This window comes from Podarcis bocagei, assembly GCF_964188305.1.
Source record: "Podarcis bocagei genome assembly, chromosome: 14".
NCBI lineage: Eukaryota > Metazoa > Chordata > Lepidosauria > Squamata > Lacertidae > Podarcis > Podarcis bocagei.
The window spans coordinates 45,573,492-45,595,527 of NC_138139.1; the positions used below are offsets into that span (position 1 = coordinate 45,573,492).

At 42.5% G+C, this 22,036-nt stretch overlaps 1 protein-coding gene across 1 annotated transcript; it reads right to left on the reverse strand.

Annotated features, from left to right (window-relative positions):
- Window positions 1-267: 267 nt before the first annotated feature.
- Window positions 268-20,950, reverse strand: KDELR2 (KDEL endoplasmic reticulum protein retention receptor 2). Its single transcript, XM_081170975.1, has 5 exons — window positions 20,691-20,950; window positions 12,093-12,193; window positions 5,398-5,556; window positions 3,126-3,378; window positions 268-1,409 (listed from the first exon to the last, which is right to left on the reverse strand). The coding sequence occupies exons 1-5, from the start codon at window positions 20,779-20,781 to the stop codon at window positions 1,375-1,377; spliced, it is 639 nt and encodes a 212-aa protein (XP_081027101.1). The 5' UTR covers window positions 20,782-20,950; the 3' UTR covers window positions 268-1,374.
- Between the last annotated feature and the right edge of the window lie 1,086 nt (window positions 20,951-22,036).

The following is a 22,036-nucleotide window of genomic DNA, read 5'->3' on the forward strand; positions in this document are numbered from 1 at the left end:
AGTCTTCAAAGTGCCAGTTAAATATGTTATGTTCACACCTTTGTTACACTAATTTCTCTTTTGTGGCTCTTACTAATGCAGTGAAATACTCGTAACTGTCAAGATTTGAGGGAATTTGTGTCTTTAGAAGCCATGCCTAATCTGCAGATAAAGCTCTTTTGTTTTTATAAGTCAGCACAATCAAATTATTTTTAAAGAATTACATTGCTACAACCAATCTTAAAGAAAAGTTGTAGAGACTTAGTTCCAGAACACCACCACAATGTATACCACTTCATAAAATGTTTATTTAGGATGGTAACACAGGATAAGTCATGCAACAGCTCAGTAAAAAAGGGAATCATGTAAAGTTGATGAAGTATAGTACTTGGTGCTGCTGATTCAGGAATAAGTTTATAAAAAATCACACTCATTGTCCAAAACTGGTACATCTAGAACTGCTTGAAAGCTGAACATGGACATTACTTGTAAAAGTATTTGTATTAAAAAAAGTTGTAGACAGTTAAAAATTGCCACCTAAAGATTACTTCAATTGGACAACTATCACAGGTTCATCCTTACAGCTGCAACACTAAGGCTGCTGTGAATGAAAGTAGAACTTTATGCACTCAAAAAATGAGGAACCATTTTATCCTGAATGAAAAAATGAAATAAAAATTGTCTGCTGCTAAACCACAAAAGCAAAGAAATCTATATTAAAAAACCTGCATTGGCACCAAATACTCTCAAGCTGATGTATTCAGAAGGTTAAGAGAGGTATCAGACAATATGCACTGGCAGACACTATAGGAGAATGATTCTTACTTTAAAATGGAGTAATTATAACTAAGGACATTCATGAAATGGTGACATCCTACCGTGAGAATTTTGTCATTTGTAGTTTGATTTCAGTTGACACACTATGTTCAACTTTTTAGGGGGTAAATAAATACAGTGGGATGAAATTTGAAATCAAGAGAGAAGAACGGTTACCATCCATCAGTCAGCACACACCTGTGTGCACCGAAACAAGTCAGTAATTCAAAAAGAATCATTTGAAAATAAGAAGTGTTTGCACTTATTCCTGGTCATAAACAACCCCACAAAACCTCACTTTTGGAACTATTCCAATTGAAACTACACACTGAATTAAATTCACACAGTATTAAGTTTCTTTATGTAAAAAATCTTTATACATAGTAATAAAAAAAGATAAAGGCAAGATGCATCAAACAGAAGTCAGCTGGTTGTTCTCTGGTCCTATACAGCCCACCAATGATTCTTGCAAGAGACGTGGGAGACTGTCTGTTTCAAGCATCTTCACCTTTCGCTTGTGGTAAGGATTGTTCTGTCTAAGCATCCAGGATGACAGATGCTGGCGGTTAGTTTTGGCACTTACGCTGGCAAACTGAGCTTCTTTCCCTTGAGTACTAAAAAAAAAGACAAAACAAGGCATTGTTAAATGTATGCATGCATCTAATTATCAATCACCAAAAAAATAATGTTATTCTGTCATGCATCACCAAGATACACTGGGTTGCACCCAAGTAAGTCATATTCAGAAAAGCCCCACTGAAGCAAAGAGGTCTATTCAAAGTATGATGCACTTGGATACAAATTCAGAGGGTTTTATGGAATAATATGAACAAAGCATATACAGTGGTACCTCGGGTTATGAACTTAATCCATTCCGGAAGTACGTTCTTAAGTTCTCAAACCAAGGCGTGCTTTCCCTAATGAGGTCTCCCACCACCGGTGCCCTTCCACCGTTCGGATTCCGTTCTTAGACCGAGGTAAAGTTCTCAAACCAAGACACTCTTTCCAGTTTTGCGGAGTTTGTAAACCAAATTGTTCTTAAACCGGACTGTTTTTAAACCGAGGTACCACTGTACCATCTTCTTTGATGTATTCCACCTTGCATTTTTATGCAATTTATAAATATTTAATGAAATAAACAAAAAAGGAAGCTTGCTACCCCAAGGAAACAAAAAGGTAAAGGAGGAGATATGGTGAGAAACAGTGACTTTTAATATTAGTAGAATTTGTGAAAATTAATCTCTAGCCTTTTATTATTTTATAGGCATTTGTGGCCTGCATTTCACCATGCAATCCCAAAGCTGGTTATATACAGCTCAATACAATTAAACCATGTCACATTTTGCAACCCAAAAACATATGCAAAAACGTGACAAGGCGAAACAGACCTCGGAGGGCATGTCGGGGGCCACCACTGAAAAGTCTTTCTCATGCACTGCTGCCCAACAAACTACATGTGGCAGCAGATCCACAAAGAGGACCTTCCCTGCAAATCTCAACACTGCGGCAGGCCTATATGGGAAGAGGTGCTACCTCTGATATGTTATAATGTTTAAACTCTGATATTCAATGCAGTGGAACCCTGTGTTACATACTGTAGATGCTCCAAGTTGCGAACTTTGCCCTGGGATGCAAGCGGAAGTCGCGCAGCAGTGGGAGGCGCCATTAGTGAAAGCACGCCTCATATTACAAGTGGTTTTGGCTTAAGAACGGACCTCTGGAACAAATTAAGTTCGTAACTGGAAGTACCACTGTAGAAGAATTCCAAAGCAAACTTAGAATACATTTGCTTTGCTTATATTGGGCTGGTAATGCAGACTGCTGAGCCGGGTCAAAATAAGGAAGAGGTGACAATACTGGATGAACTGCGCAACATTCATACAGGACTGAGCTTTGAAGGACCACTGGGTTCACTTACTCTCCCCTTGTGTGTAACAATTCCACCCTTTTCTGGTTTGCAGCAAAGCTCAGCTTGCCACTCAGCCACTGTGTTTGCACGTCACTTGTGCCTAACTATGGCTTTTGCTTGCCCTGCAAACCAGGACTAAAAACCACATTTCAATCCGTTCTCATGTTGTTTCGCAGATAATGCTTTGTTATAAATATACTCAGATCTTGGCTGCATTTGACTCTAGTGTTATGCAACAGTGGGAAATCCCAGAGCACACCCACAACCTCCAAAGTACTGAAGAGCTGTGCTTATTTGGAAGAGTGATAGAGCTACAATATTATACACAGCATTAATACACTGCAGAAAGCATGTGCAAGGGATCTAGAATACATAAAATCTTTAGGTCTACAGAACAGGAAGGCCATGGCTCGCTCCTTACCTTTTGTAACATACAAATAGAAGAAGTCACAGTACAGAATAGTCTGGACCACACCAGCAACGACAGCTATAAGGTCAAAGAATCCCTCAAAGTAGTAGCGCCAAATCCAGTTGATAAGGTACAAGGCACGGTACAAGCCCAAGAAGAAAAGATAGTGAGTAGTGATGGTTTCTGCCTCCCCAGTTTTACTGATCATAAAAAGTTGGGGGAGAATAGCAACGGACTCCAAGTAGATGGAGAAGGTCCACAAGATCTGAAAGAGCAAGACAAAAATGTTAAAGTGATACAATCACTTCGCAGCTTCCACGTCTAGTATGGGTCAATCCATATCAAGTGTTCCAATTCTTTTACCTCATGCCATCCAATTATCTTAATATTCTGTGCACTTGTTGAATGATCAAAACTAGGTTTAAATCTAAAATTTTATTTTTTTATCTCATCCCATTTGTGAGTTATGAGGGGTTGAAATTTCAATAAATTGTCAATTTTGCCCTACATAAAAACCTTAAAAGCTCAACCCAGAACTGAGATACCTCAAACCTAAAAACAAAAATCTCTTCAGAACTTCACAGGCTTTAATATGATATGTCACATGATGGACTTACTTTAAATTTTAAATTTATGAATTTTGAGAGAGATGATGGGAATAACTTTGGTAATAACGAGTTCTCACCTGCAAACCCCACACATGTAATTTTAAAACATATTTGGGAAAAGACTGAATCATATTGTCCTGGAGAGTAGCTTCTTAGCAAAATAATGGATATTCATAGGTAAACAAGAAGAATCTAAAACCTCTATAAACTGATGGCAGGTGCAGGAAAGTCTGGTATGTAATATGATAGCGCAGTGACTTATATACTGGGGGGAAATTAGTAGTGGCTTGAAATAGTAAAAACCAAAGCAATATCTCTATGGGATTTTGTCCATGTTTTAAGTGTACTATCCTGAAATGGTATGTAGGGATACTTTTATTAGAAGGCTTTCCTCTAAAGGAAAGCAGAAAAAAAATGTAGTAGGAAATAAGGTAGGAAATTAGAGGTTTTCCTCTAAAGGAAAGCAGAATAAAAATGTAGTAGGAAATAAGGTGGGTAGTACTGATATATGAAAGTTTTCCTGTGCATTTCATGGATCAGCTAAAATATAAGATGTATATTGTTGCCCATATTTTCCATTTTCCCTACTTTTTAACACACCCTTTACATAATTGTAGTTCTCCTTAAATTATCCAGATGGCACCAAAGACTTCTCAACTTCTATTTGAGGAACTTAAATTACATGAAGTGAAGGTCATAAGAGCCAGACCAATTTTTCAATGTTTTTGTTTAGTGCACTGAACACACCACAAATATTTGAATAACTAATTACGTTTACATAGTTAGGATTATGGTCACTGCGTTGTTCCTCAGATATAAAGTAAGTCCACCAACACACAATGGTATGAACTGGGATCACTGGATGTACTTCTAACCCCAATCCCTGTATTGCTTTGGTTTAAGATGGCAGAAGCGATGGTGGAGCCACCTTCTCCTGCACTCGGGATTAACACCCATTTGTGCCTGAAGATCAAACCGGGCTTGAATTTTAGCATGTACCTATACATCTGCTCTCCACTATGGTTGGCTGAAATCAATCAGGCTCTCCTGAGTTGGAAGGAACCATGACGGTCATTCAAGTCCACACCCTGCAATGAAAGAATCTTTTTGCCCAACATGGGGCTCGAACCTTCAGTTCTGAAATTAAGAGTTTTGTGCTCCACCGACTGAACTATCCCAGATTCTTCATGTACCTGCCCACTGAGCTCTCTGTGGCGTACTAAACCTAATTCTACCAGCACAGAGGTGCCAGTGAGCTTTCACGTGAATAATTTTGGAGCCCATGGACTCATTAAACAAAAATCCTTGCCTAAATACAGATAAGCAATTTGCACCGAATCACACACAGATTTTGATAATGACATTTTACAAGCAAGGTTTTACAAGAAGTTGATTTCAAAATTCCTAAAGAATTTTGTTTTTAACCCTGGTTGGGATTTTTCAGCACTACATGGGAGCAGCCCACCAAAGCAAAATCTAAGCCAGCCAAACAACTAGACCAGCTCTTTTAAGCCACTGGAACATGCACAAATACTATATCAAACAAACTGTGCAGCTTTGAGTGAAACATCAAGCTTACGATGCAGCATAAAGAACAAAGTTTACTTCACAGTTACCCAAGTTCTCTAGTTCTCTTTACATTGTTTCAGAAGCCAATGCTTTATGAATAAACTAACCTCCAGGGGAGAGAAGTCATGATTGACAAGAAAAGACAGCCCACCAACTGGAACCACAAGGAACTCCACTCTGAATGTATCGTGGTTTCCATCATAGGTAGCCTTAAATTTCATGTAGATCAGGTAGACTGTGGCATACGAGCAGGCAACGTAGATAAGCTGAAAGGAAAAGACCCAAATGAGTTATCAGGCTTTTAGTCTGTTTCCTCCATAAAAAGCATTTTATACATACAACAAGGAACAATGTTGACCATTGAAGCATGTTCCCCCTTCCTGCTCCCATTTGCTCAGTTACATTCATCAACATATTGCACCGTCTACAACAGGAAAGCTATTATTCATTTTCTGGGGACCAGCTCTTTTTTAACATAGAAAACGGTTACCCGGAACATAAGGAAGTACAGTTCCCACCCCCTCCCATACCTACCAACTGATTGATTTGGGTTCCTTCAGAAGTTTAAGGAAAGTGGGATCTTTGCCTCAAGTTTTAATGGCTTGAAAGCAACATAAATCTTGTCAATTCTAATGCTGCAGCTTCAACTATAGATGCTTAAGTTGTAAAATCTCATTGATTCTGTCCCCCTACTTACTGCAGCTGGAGCATTTGTGTGAGAAAAGGTGCAACTACAGTAAACCTGCAACATGCGCTCGCTTTACTGCAGTGGCTTTTCCCATACAATCTTTCTGCAATTTTCTATAGGTTCCAAAACCAGTCATTGATAAAGAAACAATAATAATACAGGGCATTCCAAACTGTGTGTCGTGATATGTTGGTGTGTTGGCTGCAGTATGTAGGTATGTTGTGCGAACGATCCCTGTGTTCCTCCTGGGGCTGGAAAGGGGTTCGTTTACTAACTAAAACTGAATTACTATGTCATGAAATGATGCACGTCTAAAAAGTGTGTCACCAACATGGAAAGTCTGGAAAGTTAAAACGTTATGGCCATCGCCTGAGGAAATCAATCATTTATTAAATCTGCATATGAGTAAAAGTGACAGTTCTGAAGCAAGAACCACTTCTTAGAAACATTTTACCCTAAAATAGTGATTGCCACATGGAGTTTATAAATGCCTGTTACTTTAAAATTTAAAGCTGTGGTCTGTGGGCCACCAGTGATTCATTCAGATTGATCTGTGATATATCTGTGGAGTTGTTGTGGATGTACGGTGGCACATCTATTGTATTAAATATTCATATTGATTTTTATTGCAACTTTTATTTCTTACATCACATTTTATTGTATTGCAGTTTGTAACCTTTCTACTTACTGGGAGCAACAGGAAGCAGTGCCTATTCCAGGCATAGGCAAACTTGGCCCTCCAGATTTTTTGGGACTACAACTCCCATCATCCCTGACCACTGGTCCTGTTAGCTAAGGATCATGGGAGTTGCAGTCCCAAAACATCTGGAGGGCCGAGTTTGCCTATGCCTGGATTCCATCTCCTGCTTCCTGCTCCTGAGCTGTTTTTGTGCTAGCTGGCCATTAGAAGAACTACCATTTAAGAATTGGTGCTTGAGTTTGTGCTTTTCCTCTTCACTCCCTGTCCCTTTCCCCTTGTTCTTTAGATTGTAAGCTGACAGGGCAGGAAATGCCTTGTTTTAATTGATTGTATGTCAAGCACTCCGAGAGTCTTTTCGGCTAAAGCCTGGGGTACAAATACTCTAAATAAATGGATTAAAAATAAATTTAAAACCATACAACATCTGCACAGCACATTACAATAGCTACAGCAGCCCCACCCCCAAAAAGCATTGTGGTCTGCCAAGTCAGACCCTTGGGATTTTCAAGTGGTCCATGGAAGGGGAAATTTTAGGAACCGTTGGTATAAAGCATGGGTAGGCAAACTAGGACCCGGGGGCCAGATCCGGCCTAATCGCCTTCTAAATCTGGCCTGCGGACGGACTGGGAATCAGCGTGTTTTTATATGAGTAGAATGTGTGCTTTTATTTAAAATGTATCTCTGAGTTATTTGTGGGGCATAGGAATTTGTTCATTCCCCCCCAAATAAATATAGTCCGGCCCCCCACAAGATCTGAGGAACAGTGGACCGGCCCCCTGCTGAAAAAGTTTGCTGACCCCTGGTATAAAGTGTCCACTCTCAGGAGTTTCATTACACCACTGTAGTGAATATTTTAACTGATGCTGCTCTCTTTATGACTGCTGAGGAGAATAGCAACCAATCTGAAATAATGGCCTGGCAACCAGGGCCAGGTAGCAGCAGATGTCATGGTCTCTCAGGGACAGGCACCACTTCAGCTGGGCAGCCTGCAGCTCCTGGTTCTTCCAGGTGACATGCATAGATTAGATTGGAAGTGGGTTCAGATCACTATCTGAATTATACACATATTCTGCTTTAGTATATTTGAAGAGTACCGTATTTTTCGCCCTATAGGGCGCACCGGCCCATAGGGCGCACTTTTTTGGGGGGGGGGGAATAAAGAAAAAAATTATTCCCCCCCCCCGAGCCCCAAAGAGCAAAGAAGCCATGACAGCAAGCGGGATGGATTCCCGCCGGGCTCCGCATGCTTGCGGATAGCTTCAGCGAAAGCCTGCATTCGCCCCATAGACGCACACACATTTTCCCTTCATTTTTGGAGGGGGGAAAGTGTGTCCTATAGGGCGAAAAATACGGTACTTCATTGGTAGTGGGTTTGTTAACACAAGAGGCATCCAACGTAGTTAATGAGCCTACAGTTAAAGGGGCAGCTCCCAGCTTCTGTTTTCAGGGCTTCATCCAGAAGAGGTTACCTTGAGGAAACTGGGCTTCATTACGTTCATGATAAAAATACTGTACACAGACTTAATTATCAAGTGGAGAAGGCTGAGGCTAATAAAAATTAAATGACTTGCTGAAGGTCACACAAAATTGTGTCAAATGTGGAATCCAGGTCACTGACTAACTAACTAGGCCACAGCAACCCCAGGCGAAATGTTCAAGGTTCTCCGCTCACCATCTGTAAGCATATTCTCAGGGAACTAATACTTAGAATACTTCAACAAGTGGAACCTAGTTTCCATGCACTGTAGCACACAGAAAGGACAGCATGAGTCACCATCCCTGAGGTGGTATTCAAGTAGCCAATGAGTCACAGAAAAATCCCTAGAAAGCAGTGGCCAGGATGCCAACAACAATAACATCTGGAAAGTGCAAAAGCCAGGGCTAGCCTGCAGAAAACTCACCAATAATAACTGGTTATGATTATTAAGATAAAAAATAAACATGGTTTGGATAAAGTTACACTTGGGGGAAAAGACATAAATTCAAAGCAGTCTGACTAGAAGAAAATTAAGAGATGCTGGTTAATTTTACAGGTGACGGGCCTGCTCAGGCAATGGGGTTCTGTAGTCAATTTGATGTTTAGTGGGCCTGATGGGAGTGGGTGTCCTCAACATTTAGAGGGCCACAAGATCCCACCCTTAAAGGTAAAGGTACCCCTGCCCGTACGGGCCAGTCTTGCCAGACTCTAGGGTTGTGCGCTCATCTCACTCTATAGGCCGGGAGCCAGCGCTGTCCGCAGACACTTCCAGGTCACGTGGCCAGTGTGACAAGCTGCATCTGGCGAGCCAGCGCAGCACACGGAACGCCGTTTACCTTCCCGCTGGTAAGCGGTCCCTATTTATCTACTTGCACCCGAAGGTGCTTTCGAACTGCTAGGTTGGCAGGCGCTGGGACCGAACGACGGGAGCGCACCCCGCCGCGGGGATTCGAACCGCCGACCTGACGATTGGCAAGTCCTAGGCGCTGAGGTTTTACCCACAGCGCCACCCGCGTCCCTTGATCCCACCCTTAGGTTAAACCAATTTCTTCACTGGATTTGCTAGCTGCCTTTCATTGAAATGATTGTAGGATGGCACACAATAGCTTCATACAAAAATACAATGAATTATAATAATAAAAGAACGCAATATTAAAATCCAAACATTAAAATTGCTACAGAACAAAAATAGAATTTCAAGCGACAGTAACAGTGCATCAGGGCCTGATCAATTTGGTTACTTGCAAACACTTGGATAAAAGAGGCTTCAGACTACAGCAAAAGCTACAAACAAGGAAGCAAACTGAACCTCCTGGGGTTGCCAAGGTTGTTCCTTGCCAATTCTCTTGTGCCTCCTTTTGGCATTTGCACATACACTTGCATAAGCAAGCAAAGCACACACAGATATCTGGGTGTCACTCCCCCTGTCCCTGGGTCCACAGATGAGAAAAGGGCAGGCTATATAAAAAATGGCACTGCCAATTCCATAGCCTCCCAGGATTTCAAGCTGCATCCCCATCATAAATAGGGTAGACATTGGATCTTCTTTACCTTCTCCTGTCATTATGGTGGTTCTACTCCGCCAAAGAATCAAAAGAGGATAATTATTTGGGGTTGGATCCAGACTTAGTCATGCTTGGAGTAGACACACGGGAATCAATGGAGCTTATGTTAGTCACGACAAGCTTGTCCCATTGATGGGTCTACTCTAACAATTCTAAGTTTGAAGCCAACCTTTCATCAGTAAAATGGCAGGTTCATATTTTTGTCTTTACAGACTACACAACTGGCTAATAGCAAGAGATTTGAACGAACATTCGGAAATAGTCTGGTTGTGACTAAGCACGGCTCCATAAACATTTCAGTATCATTTACTTCAAAGTAATTAAAGTTGAAGGATTTGTGGATCCTTTGCACATCATGAATAGAAAAAAAGCTGGGCAAACAGTTTTCTGGTAGACCAAATTAAAACTAGAATCAGATAGAGGATCAGCCCTTATTCTAGGGCTCACAGACATGAAGAAAGCTGTGTGAACAAGATGCAATTATGACCATTGTGTTTCCCTGACTAGACAGGGAATTTTTGACAGTTCTAACGAATTAAGTACAGATAAGCACTCCTCATTAGTAGCAACAAGCATTCAATGACAGTTTGAGACAAGCTTCTAATCACGTTTTTATTCTATCATCCTTTCATATGGGGTGATCCCAAAACCAGGGGACAAATCAGATCTACACATCTGTTTAGCACCAGTGGTTCTGCAGCACCAAGTGCTTCCATACCCCTCATTGGACCTGCTTTTTTATCTTTTTGTATTACAGGTGTAACTCTTCACACCAAGTCATTTTACTTAGCTCACAATTCATATAAATATTTCATAACACAACCAGCATACATTGGAATCCAATAAAAATTCAGCTGCTTGAGAGAGCATATATATTCATCCTCGAGCCCAACCAATACTCATCCCCTTCATGTATTTGTAGTCAGAATTGCAGAAGCAAACATTCACATTAATATCAAAATGGAAGTCCACCAGAAACCCAGCCTTGAAAGTGGGTTTGGCTCAAGGTTGGCTTTCTCCACCACGCTCTCCCAGCAAAGCTTCCAAGTCAGGATTGCTGAATGCCTGCTTGTGGAGCAGCTGGTGTACTGAACTTATGGAAGTTGACTAAGAGAGCTGTAAAAAGGTCATGTGCATCCAATTAAGGCAGGTCCGTTTGAGCACGTTGCCATACATTCAAGACATCCCTACTACAACACAGATTTTACCATCTTAAGAATTTCAGTTTCCATTTTAAAAGTATAACGGGGGGGGGGGGGGGAATAAGGAGTGCTTCCAGGAGACACAAGGCAGAGTTCTATTGCTGTTCCGAACACCGTTCCCACTCCCCTCTAACTTGACTGTCATCCCCATCACCTTTAGTCTTCTTTCATTTCTTGAAAAGAAACCTAAAGCCAGTTTTGCAAAGCAAATAGATACTAATTAGCAAGGCACTCTGTCTGAGGACCATATACATTTCATGAACCTTTTCTTTTTCCAAAGGCACTGGGATGATCACATATATACACACCTGGTTCTTCTGCTCCAAAACTAAGAAACCCCTCAAGTAAGGCACAGAGTCCTCAGAAGGTGAAGTCAGACAGGGGTGGCACATCCCATTTCGCCACTTAAGGCAAAATGTGAAGTGCCACTCTGCCCTGTCACTGCCACCTTGCACTGCCTGCCTCACCACCTCCACGCCAATATTGGGTGAGATCTTGCATGCTCTGCAAGATCTCACACCATTTTGATCTTGCCCCAAACCAGCACCAGTGCTGGTTGTGGTGGGGTAGGTGAGGCATCTGTAGGGACACTGCCGTGGTGGCTCCCACTGCCTGAGGCTGCAGCCTCACCCCACCTAAGGGCTGCATCAGCCCCAGAGTCGGGCATACTCCAGGGACACAAAATAGTCCCTGGCTTTGTTGCTGGTCAGATAATTTGTAGGAATTTTAAAGAACATAGTCATAGTGATAATAAAATTGGGGGAACCTGATCAAGCTATTGGAGGACAAACTAAGTTGTGACCATCAGGCAATGCAGCAAACTGCCTCAAGAGCTGACTTCAACCCTTTCAGGCAAAACAGTTTATCCATGTGTAAAACAGAGAAAGCTGTCATCCAGAAGTGAAACTCGTATGACTCAAGACACTGCAGATGACTGGCAATACAAAGGTAATTTATTGTGGCATTTGCAAACCTGCTTCTTCCCTACGGCTGCAACACAGTGGTTGTTGTTTTTTTAATCAGCAGACTCAAGTTAACTTTAACATGAACAGGGAGAAGCACATTTGAATTTTCTTTCAGCCTTTACTCGAAATTACCATGGAGGCGAATTCATTAAGAGGTATGTGGAGAAAATTCAGTAGCCCCTCTTGCATATTGAATGTATCATACCTTCATAGAAGTGTTATAAAAAGAAATGAATGAAGTGAAGAGATCCAGGTAACGAGTGGTGAACACCAGTGCAAAGAGAAGCTGGCTTTTCCCAGATATACCTAAAGGAATAAAAAGAAGTCATGTGAGAAAGGGTATTTAAAAACCCAAGCCATGTGAATTATCTTAGTTCAAACACCAAGATTCACTGCACACCCACCGCTGCATTGCAACAGAACCTTATGGTAATCTGAGCTCCAGATTCAAAACCCAGAAGTTTCATATATTACCATCTATTGCTAGCAATTTTCTGCTACTTACCTCTTTTGCTACTATTCAGCTTTTTATTCATAACCAACAATGTACCAGGCACCATACTGAACAGGTCAAATCATAAACCCTCTGCATAAGAGCAAAAGGAAGATTTATCAGAAAAGAAGCTAGGTTCACTGAATACTAGTCACTGGAGAGCAACAACAACAAAATGCAACAATGAAGAGAACTAGGGATAGTCCTATGGACCACTGTCACTCACAGAATGTCTTTCTATGTTCTGCCCCAGAAATGGTTCAGTAGCACTGATCAGGAATCACTGTGTATCAAAGCTGACCATCAGCTGGTTGTGGGCATTTTGCCTACTCCGTAAATTGTTGAGCTTTTTTTTTTGCACAAACCACAATATTACAATATTATTGGACCTTTCAATGTCAATTCCGCATTTGAAATCCCAGTAATGTCTGGGAAAATCCAGGTGTATGGCACATGTATGCCATTTCAGTTTATTATTTTTATGTCAGCCAGAGAGAGGGTATCCCAGTGCTGTGTCCTTAGCAGCCTTGGAAACCTAAACTATGGCTGGAAAGATGTGAGATCCTCTCTTCCAGGTAAGTGACTAAAGAAAGCAGTTGGGTCTGTATCAGCCTCTGCGTTCATAAGACTCAATTCCACTCCCAAACTAATGGAAGATGCCATATCATCACTTGGACCCCCACCTTTCACTCAAACCCTTCTGATATTAAATAAGTATACAGTCAATTACCATCCCAGCCCAGTTCCTAGGGTCTTCATTCTACCCAACTCCCATCATGGTCACAATGAGGCTATCTAACCTAGGCAGGGCCCACTACCAGATCTGATCCCAAACTGTGAGAAATTCCCACTGAGACATCTTCCATGCCCTATACCTGAAGAACCATCTGCATTGAGAGTCCCTCAGGCAGGACACAGTGGGTGATAACACAACACTAGACATCAATCTTGAGCACATTTACATGCTTCCTATCTCCCACTGAAGTGTGTCTATAACTGAAACTCTGATGGGCAAGTCATTAAAAAAAAACTCACTACAGTAAGTTCAGAGACCACATTTTTGTAAAGATTGTCTCACTTCATGTAAAATAGGTGTTGATTACAATACATGCCTCATTACATTGTCATAATGTGGCAGCACGTGCCTATTTATTAGCTCTGCTCCATTCAGCTCAATGTGAACAAAGCAAGCAACAGAGGTTGCATTTTTCAGCAACATAAAACAAAAGCATGGATGCACTCTATGACTCAGCCTGTTCTGTCGTGCTATTTTGTCAAGGCAACTGTTTAGAGACCACCTTTCTGCCAATGCATTCAAAAAATGGTATACAATCCAATATACTTGTTACAAATGGAAAAGGGAATGAAAACCAGGCACAGAGTGTCATGTAATTGTTGTAATGACCAGACTCAATGGCCACCAAGGGAGAAAGTTCTGAGGTGGAAGGAGTCAAACAGCAACTGGTGCTGGCTGAGCTAACTGACCTTGCAGTCTCTTGTTTTTCCCTCTGATGAGAAAGGGTGCTGATGGAAGCATGAGAATTAGATGTCCAATACTAAGGAAGAAGTGTTCAACAACCAAAAACTTACTACAGGTCCCAATTTTTAAGTTACAGTGGTACCTCTGGTTGCAAACGGTATCTGTTCCAGAGGTCCAGCTGCATCCCGAGGAATTTGCAACCAGAGGACCACTTCTGCGCATGCGGCAAAACCCAGAAAAATACTTCCGGGTTTGCCGCGTTCACATCCCGAAGATTACGTATCCAGAGGGATACGTAAGCGGAGGTACAACTGTACTCTTAGAGCCCTCTTGTTGCTTACAAGTACTCTTAGTGCCAGATACATTACCTTTTATTTCAGTAGCCCCATGACAGTTCATATTTGTATCATTTTAATTCATTACAATATCAGATGTCTTTTATTCAAAAGGGAAGTAGATGGTAATAATATTCCCTGTTATAATTGTTTTTCTTAACCACTTTCCTGTGAAATGTCAGAATGTCATCTACTCTTCCTCTCTCATCTTGATGCAATTGTTTTCTGTCGATCAACATTGTTTATTCAAAAAGAAATTGTGTTAAAGAATAAGCAAATATCTTTGTTTTGAACATTAGCTTTTAAAGGCTTAAATTTGGGAGGCTGCGTATCTCTGCTGGTTGCCAGCAGAAGTAACACACTTAGACTCAATGTAACTATTTCACATTACACTAACAATGCTGGTGCTAAACAATTTTTTCTTGTCAGTCTTAGGAAGTGATAACACTAAGCCCCTAGAACAGTGTTTCCCAAACGTTTTTGGGCAACGGCACACCTGTGTACTAAAAAAAAATCTCGCGGCACACCACCATTAAAGCCCCGCCCCGTGACGTCAGCGCGCAGCGTCACGCCGGGAGGGACGCACAAAAGTGAACGTTTTTTCCCTCGGCAGCTCCTCTCAGCTGCGCTCAATCCGCCTCGGAGCGCAGGAGCGATGCCTCTCTCTGGCTCTCCCTCCGCGCAGGCTGAGGGAGGGAGGGAGGGGCGCGTGTGACCCGTCTCTGCTGGGAGACCAAACCCAGCGAGGCAGAGTCGCACGGAGGCGCCCAGGCAGCGCTGCCGGCTGCGAGGAGGAGCGCCAGGCAGCAGCAGGAGGCGCGGCCTCTCCTCGCCGCCCCCGCCCCGCCTCTCGCCGCCCGACTCGCCCGACTCCCTCCAGGCATCTCGCGGCACACCAGCCGGTGTCTCACGGCACACTCGTGTGCCGGGGAACACCGGTTGGGAAACACTGCCCTAGAAGAATAAACTATTCTGGTTATGAATGTTTTTGAATTGGTAATTGATTTGCAAAGGATCCCTACCCAAACATGACCTCACTACATATACTCTGCTAGCTTCCACCAACCTTCCCCCTTTGCAAGGACACCTTGAGGCAGGGGTAGTCAACATGGTGCCCTTCAGATGTTGCTGGATTTCCAACTCCCATCATTTCTGACCATTGCCTATGCTGCCTGAGGTTGATGGGAGCTGTGGTCCAAACAACTTCTGGATGACACCACACTGGTTATCCCTGCTCTGGGGCAAAATAGTAGTCAGAAAGGGTACAACCAATTGTCCCAATGATGCTTTGCTCAAAGGCACAAGAAGCTGTCTCCCAACTACCCGATATCACGTGCTCCTTATGGGCTTGCTAGTGTTGAATACACTATGAATACGTAGTGTTATAGGCATTCAAAATAAATATACAATAAGCTGTATGCAGGCTAGGATAGTACATGGAACAATGAATGGGTCACACTCTAATAGCTATTTAATTTAATAGCTATTAACATGCTATTAAAACAGGTGCCTTTGCATATGTAAATCCTATGCTCAATCCTTTTCAAAAAGTGAAGTTTCAGTTCATTGAGGTTTGCTCCCGAGCACACATGTATACATGATTGCAGCCAGTTTACGATATTTATATAAGTTTATATAAGCTTACTAAGGACTAAGCCGCCCTGTAGTCCACTAGCCTTACTTTTACGTAAGCATGCCATAGCGTCAAGCTGTAGGGATAATAAGACTGCTTGGTTACAAAACAGAAATATATATAAAGTTAATGAATTCTAACTCTAAAAAGTTCTGCATATGAGGGGACTCATGGTTTATTCAAACTCTGGCTACTTTTCTACAATAACACCAGTCTGCAGCTTTAAAAAGAGCTCTATTAAATTCCCAGGAATTAGTCAACTGTGAGTGATGCATTTTGCCACCAGATAGCATTTCCTCTGCCTTACAAAGTTCACAGTTCAAAATCTACTTGGCTTGATCATAAAGACTACAAACAAAATTACCAACACAGAATCAGTCTAGAATAGTATTTAGAAACAGGTTTGACTGTGGTCAAAAAGGTCAAATATCTAGGGGTTTATCTAACATCCAAGAATCAGAATTTGTATAAGGATAACTATGAGAAATGTTGGTCAGAAATCAAAAAAGACTTAGAAATATGGTCAAATTTGAAACTGTCAATGTTAGGCCGAATTGCAGTAATTAAAATGAATGTATTGCCTAGAATGCTATTTTTGTTTCAGACCTTACAGATTATTGACAAGATGGAATGTTTTAAGAGGTGGCATAAAGATATTTCGAAATTTGTCTGGCAGGGCAAAAAGCCCCGAATTAAATTTAAAATACTGACAGATGCTAAAGAAAGAGGGGGTTTTGCCCTGCCGGACCTAAAATTGTACTATGAGGCAGCAGCTTTTTGCTGGCTCAAAGAATGGATGCTCCTCGAGAATACAGACATTTTGGATCTGGAAGGTTTCAACAATGCTTTTGGTTGGCATGCATATCTTTGGTATGATAAAGTTAACAGTGCCTTCAAAAATCACATTGTTAGAAAAGCATTGTTTAATGTTTGGATAAGATATAAAGATCTATTGGAAAATAAAACCCCTAGATGGGTGTCACCAGTGGAGGCTAATGCTGTGAAAAAACTCAATATGGAGGTCGGATGGCCGAAGTATTGGGAAATCTTAGAACAGGATGGAGATAAGTTTAAATTACAAAGCCAGGAAAAATTGAAACATAAAGTGGAAAATTGGTTTCAATACCGTCAAATAATGGAATTTTTTAAACAGGACAGGAAAGTCGGCTTCCAGGTGGAAAAATCAAAATTAGAAACCGAATTGCTAGAACCTACCACTAAGAATTTATCTAGAATGTATAACTTGTTGCTGAAGTGGAATACAGAGGAGGAAACAGTCAAATCAGCCATGATTAAGTGGGCACAGGATGTTGGTCATAACATTATGTCAGACGACTGGGAATGGTTATGGAACACCGGTATCAAATTTACGGCATGTAATGCCTTAAAGGAAAACATTATGAAAATGGTATACAGGTGGTACATGACCCCAGTCAAGCTGGCAAAAATTTATCATTTGCCCGATAACAAATGTTGGAAATGCAAAGAGACTGAAGGTACCTTCTACCACCTTTGGTGGACATGCCCGAAGATTAAGGCTTTCTGGGAAATGATTTATAATGAAATGAAAAAGGTACTTAAATGTACTTTTCCTAAAAAACCAGAGGCCTTTCTCTTGGGCATTGTCGGCCAATTGGTGCCAAAGAAGGACAGAGCTTTTTTCATGTACGCTACAACAGCAGCAAGAATACTCATCGCAAAGTACTGGAAGACACAAGATCTACCCACTCTGGAAGAATGGCAGATGAAAGTGATGGACTATATGACATTGGCAGAGATGACAGGCAGAATCCGTGATCAAGGAAAAGAGACAGCGGAAGAAGAATGGAGAAAATTCAAAAGATATCTTAAGGACTATTATAAACTTAATGAATGTTAGAGTGTTTTGGTTTTTAGGAACAAAGGGATACAGTGACATAAGGTTAGAATATAGAGATGACTAAGATGATTAAGGTTGGAAAGTAACAATTGGGAGTTGCTATAAAATTATGGACATTGGGATGCAGAAAGGGGGGGTATGGGGAAGTCTTAGAAAAGAGGTTTATGAAAATATGTTATGAAATTATACGTGTATGTTTGTTTTCTTAAGTGTTTGTTTGTTTTTTTAAAAATTTCGTAAAACCAATAAAAATTTTATAAAAAAAAAAAAAAATAGAATAGTATTTAGACATAAGAACACAGTTCAAAGTCAAACCATCAATGCAGGATAAACAAGGACTGTGCGTCTAAGTGAAATGTACTGAATAGCTTCAGCGGCTTAAAAAACTTGTGACTGAGTTTGCTTTCCTTTCCTCCCTTCCTTTTCCCTCAGCTGTCATGTCTTGTCTTTTTAGACTGTGAGCCTAAGGGTGTGCCATCTTAAAGCAACTTACAAAAATCTATTCTGAGCCTAAAATCAGGGTGTAAATGCTGTAAACAAACAGGCACACAGAAGCATCAGAGTGAGTAATTTCGCATTTCTAGGTTAGAATAACAAAAATCTATCTTCAAAATAAGAGATTAAAACAGCCCTTTTAGGAACAAGTTTTGTTTTGCAACATAACCAGGGATTTCTTCAGTTGAATAAGTTTCTATTGAGGAAATGACATAGGGGTGCAGCAAGAATACAACTGATCTCTCTCTTCCAGGCAGCTCTGTTCACCACACCTTCTGTTAGCTGCCACGTCAGACAGACTAGGCCAGGAATCCCAATTGAGAGCCTATTCTCCCAAGCCTTGATTCAGTCATTTGCTTCCAATTTTCAAATGCAGCTGGCAATGCAAGTAAAAGAGCTTGCCAAGCTCTCAGATCAAGTCGGATCACAGGTTAACCCCTTCAGTTACAAATAAATAAAGGGTCTAGCATGAAAATCTATAAGCAGAGGTTCCAGGATTCAGAAGAACAACCTTGGAACTTGCATAAAAAACTTGCTGTTTCTGCAAAGCACTCAGAAAAAGCACAATTTAGGCTGTGTCATATGTCTTCGATTTCAGAACTACTGCAAAAAGACAATGCATCTTGATTAGGATGGTAAAACTCATTTTTTCCTGCAAGTCCAGAATCTGAAAGGGAAGTTCTAGCCTCAGGAAAGCGAACTACCATCCCCTTTGCTTTAAGTCCATTCATTCTATTTGTGCACAACTGCCTCAAAATAAATACGATGTCTGAATGGTAGGACGGAGAGAGAGAAAGTCATACTTCCTGCAGCTCCCTTCACACTGTACCATGATTTTGCTTGGGCTTGAATGCTGCACCAGGAATTTTCTTTCACCTACTACATCATTGTGTGCTAAGAAGGCACTTAATCTGTTCATTCATCTCATTTATATTACTGTGCTCTTCTTGAAGCAAGAAAGAGATGACAAAGTTATTTGCCCTGAATATTCATCATTATGGAGGAGTTAGCAAATCAGGTTGCCTAGATTTAGACTCATTGCAAGTCTCTACTGACTTTGCTTCAATTTCACTAGCACTATGAAATCTCTCTACCTACAACACTATTAAAAGAAAAAGAAAACCCCAAACCATTTCTGCACTTAGTTCACTCCGATGGGATCTTCATCAACAAATATATCCCATACAGAATACGTATAGTGAACATAAAGCCCTGTTTTCAGGATACCCTTTCAAAGATATTCATAGTGTTGTCCTACCCTCCCTTTTGAAAAATATTGACCGTAACCTCTACTCTCTAGAAATCACATTTTCCAGTGCTGTAAAGGCTTACCAACTCTTTCTTTGATGCAACTGCAGGAGTGACCCCCAATCAATATATTTTATCGCATATTACATTCTTCCTCCAAGGAACTCAGGAGCAAAACACATGATCTCCCACATCCTTACCCTAGCAACAACCCTGTGAAGGCAGTTACAGTTCAGAGAGGTCTAAGGTCACCTGACAACCTCCACCAGGAATTTGAACCTGGGTGTACCTGGCCCTAATTCAACACTCTAGCACTGAACTACACTGGCCCCACTCTGCAGTACCCCACAAGTTTTCTCTAGCAGACAACTCCACTTAATGCAACATCCCATAACCTTTAAAAGAAGTCACTTCTCAGATCTCCTGCTTTAGAGGTAGGAGGCATGGCATGGCAGGAATACGATCCCCAAATCAGCATCACAACCCCCCCCCCCCCGCAAGCATTCCATGAGCTTCCACAATTACACCAAACCCTCACCAAATACAAGAGTAAGTGGAGGAACCCATCACTCCCTCCCCAAATGAGTAGCCCCAAATTCCTAACCTGCTCCAGCCTCCCATAAGCTCCTCTCTTACAAGAAATCTCCACCCCATCACCACCCACCCACCTCCACACCCCCAAAATTGCCCATCTGACGTTCTTGCCCAACTCGACACACAGGAGACAGCATTTTTTTGTGGGGGGGAGGGTTGGAAATCGCTCCACCTCAACATCCCATAATCAGCCAAGCTTGCTCCGCCAACACACACAGAGGAGAATATGGGGGCACCACCCCCAAAGTAGGCACTCCCTCCTCAGTCAGGCTCCACCGCAACAGAAGGAGGCGAACTACCCCCATAAAAGAAGAGGGCATGGGGAGCACCCCATCCAAATCCCCCCTCCACTGAAGGCAAGCATAAAAAGGGGGGTGGCAAGAGGGACGCACCCTCCCCACTCCCCACACCAAAGTCTCTGAAAGGAAACCCCATAGGGAGGAGAGAATCACACCCCCCAAAAAATCTGCACCCCCAAATTTCCCCGCTCGTTTCGCAGTGTGACGAGGGGGCAGGACCACCAGTCCCCCCCACTTCCCCCCCCTGAGGCGAGGGGCCGAGGCCGGTCCCTCCCCCCCCCATGGCCGGGGGTCGACGTCCCTCGCGCCGCCTCAGCCTCGCCAACCGCCCGCCGAGCCCGACGCACCAGCGCACGAGCGGGTCTTCCAGATCTTGAGGAGGAGGATGATGATGGCCGCCAGGTGGGAGAGGTCCCCGGTGAGGCGGAAGACGTTCATGGCGCCGGCGGCCGCGCTGGAGGAAGAGGAGGAGGAGGAGGAGAAGCGGGGAGAGGAGCCGGCGACCGGACCGAAGATGGCGAGAGCGCAGCGGACACCGAGCGACGTGGCCCGGGGACGTGGCCAGAGACAGCCAGCGCGGGCGCGGTGCACGCCGGGAGAAGTGGGGGGGAGTGGGGGAAGGAAAGCGGAGAAGGCGGGGAGGAAAAGCCACGCCCCCTTCTTTCCCTCACAGCCGATGGGCGGGGCTCGTGAGGGATCCTTTCATACGCACGCGCACATTCTCCCTCCCCCCCCCCCAGCATCCTCGGAAAGGGCGCACGACGGGTTTTTTTTCTTCTTCTGCGCACGCGCGCATATCTCCCACACCGCAACACAAGACTCGCCCTCTGCCGTTCCGTCCTTAGAAGGTGGAGCTGCGCTTGCGCTGTATGGAGGAGCAAGAATTCTGGAAGGCGTGTAGCGGGGGGCGCGAGTGCGCCTGCGCCGTTTCGCCCGTTGGCCACAATAGCGGGTTTTAAAAAGTCGGTTCCAGACGTGCTGCCGCGTCTGATATCGGTTGCTAAACTCACATATGTTTTTGATCGAGTGGCATTGCTCTGGCCTGGCGCTTTAATGCGTTATGAGCGCTCGGGCATTGTTTTAGGCTGAAGTCGAAATTGCGTTGAGTGTGTTTTTTATATAGAAAAAGTGGTGTGCAAATATGTTTTTAAAACTTTTTTAAAAGCTGCTTTTCTGGGCAACAGCATCCGAAGCGGCTCAGGCCTGCTGTTATTTTTACTATAATTATTCAGTTACATTGTAACTGTTGACAAGATGACTGCACAACAAAATCGACTTTAGAGTAGCAAAGTTTTTCTGCAGTTCAGAAAAGAAAACAAAAAAGAATTGCCCAGGGTCGAGTTATTATGGTGCACATATTAGCTCAACTATAAAGTACCCATTCAATGATAAATATATATTTGTCACTTTCCACACAAAGCACAATATAAATTATCTAAGTAGATCATTAGTGTAACTTATATTAACTAGAATCCTAGAACTGTAGAGTTGGAAGGAACCCCAAGGGTCATCTAGTCCAAACCCCTTGAAATGCAGGAATCTCAACTAAAGCTTCCATGACAGACAGCCATCCAACCTCTGTTTAAAAACCTCCAAGGAAAGAGAGGCCACCACCTTCTGGGGAAGTCCATTCCCCTGTCAAACAGCTCTTACCATCAGAGAGTTCTTCCTGATGTTTAGTTGGAATCTCGTT

Coding starts and splice junctions, on each gene's coding strand:
- KDELR2 (XM_081170975.1), bottom strand. CDS start 20,781: ATGAACGTCTTCCGCCTCACCGGGGACCTCTCCCACCTGGCGGCCATC. Junction 3,379..5,397: donor ATGACTTCTCTCCCCTGGAG/GTTAGTTTATTC, acceptor TTGCTCTTTCAG/ATCTTGTGGACCTTCTCCAT. Junction 1,410..3,125: donor CTATTTGTATGTTACAAAAG/GTAAGGAGCGAG, acceptor CTTTTTTTTTAG/TACTCAAGGGAAAGAAGCTC.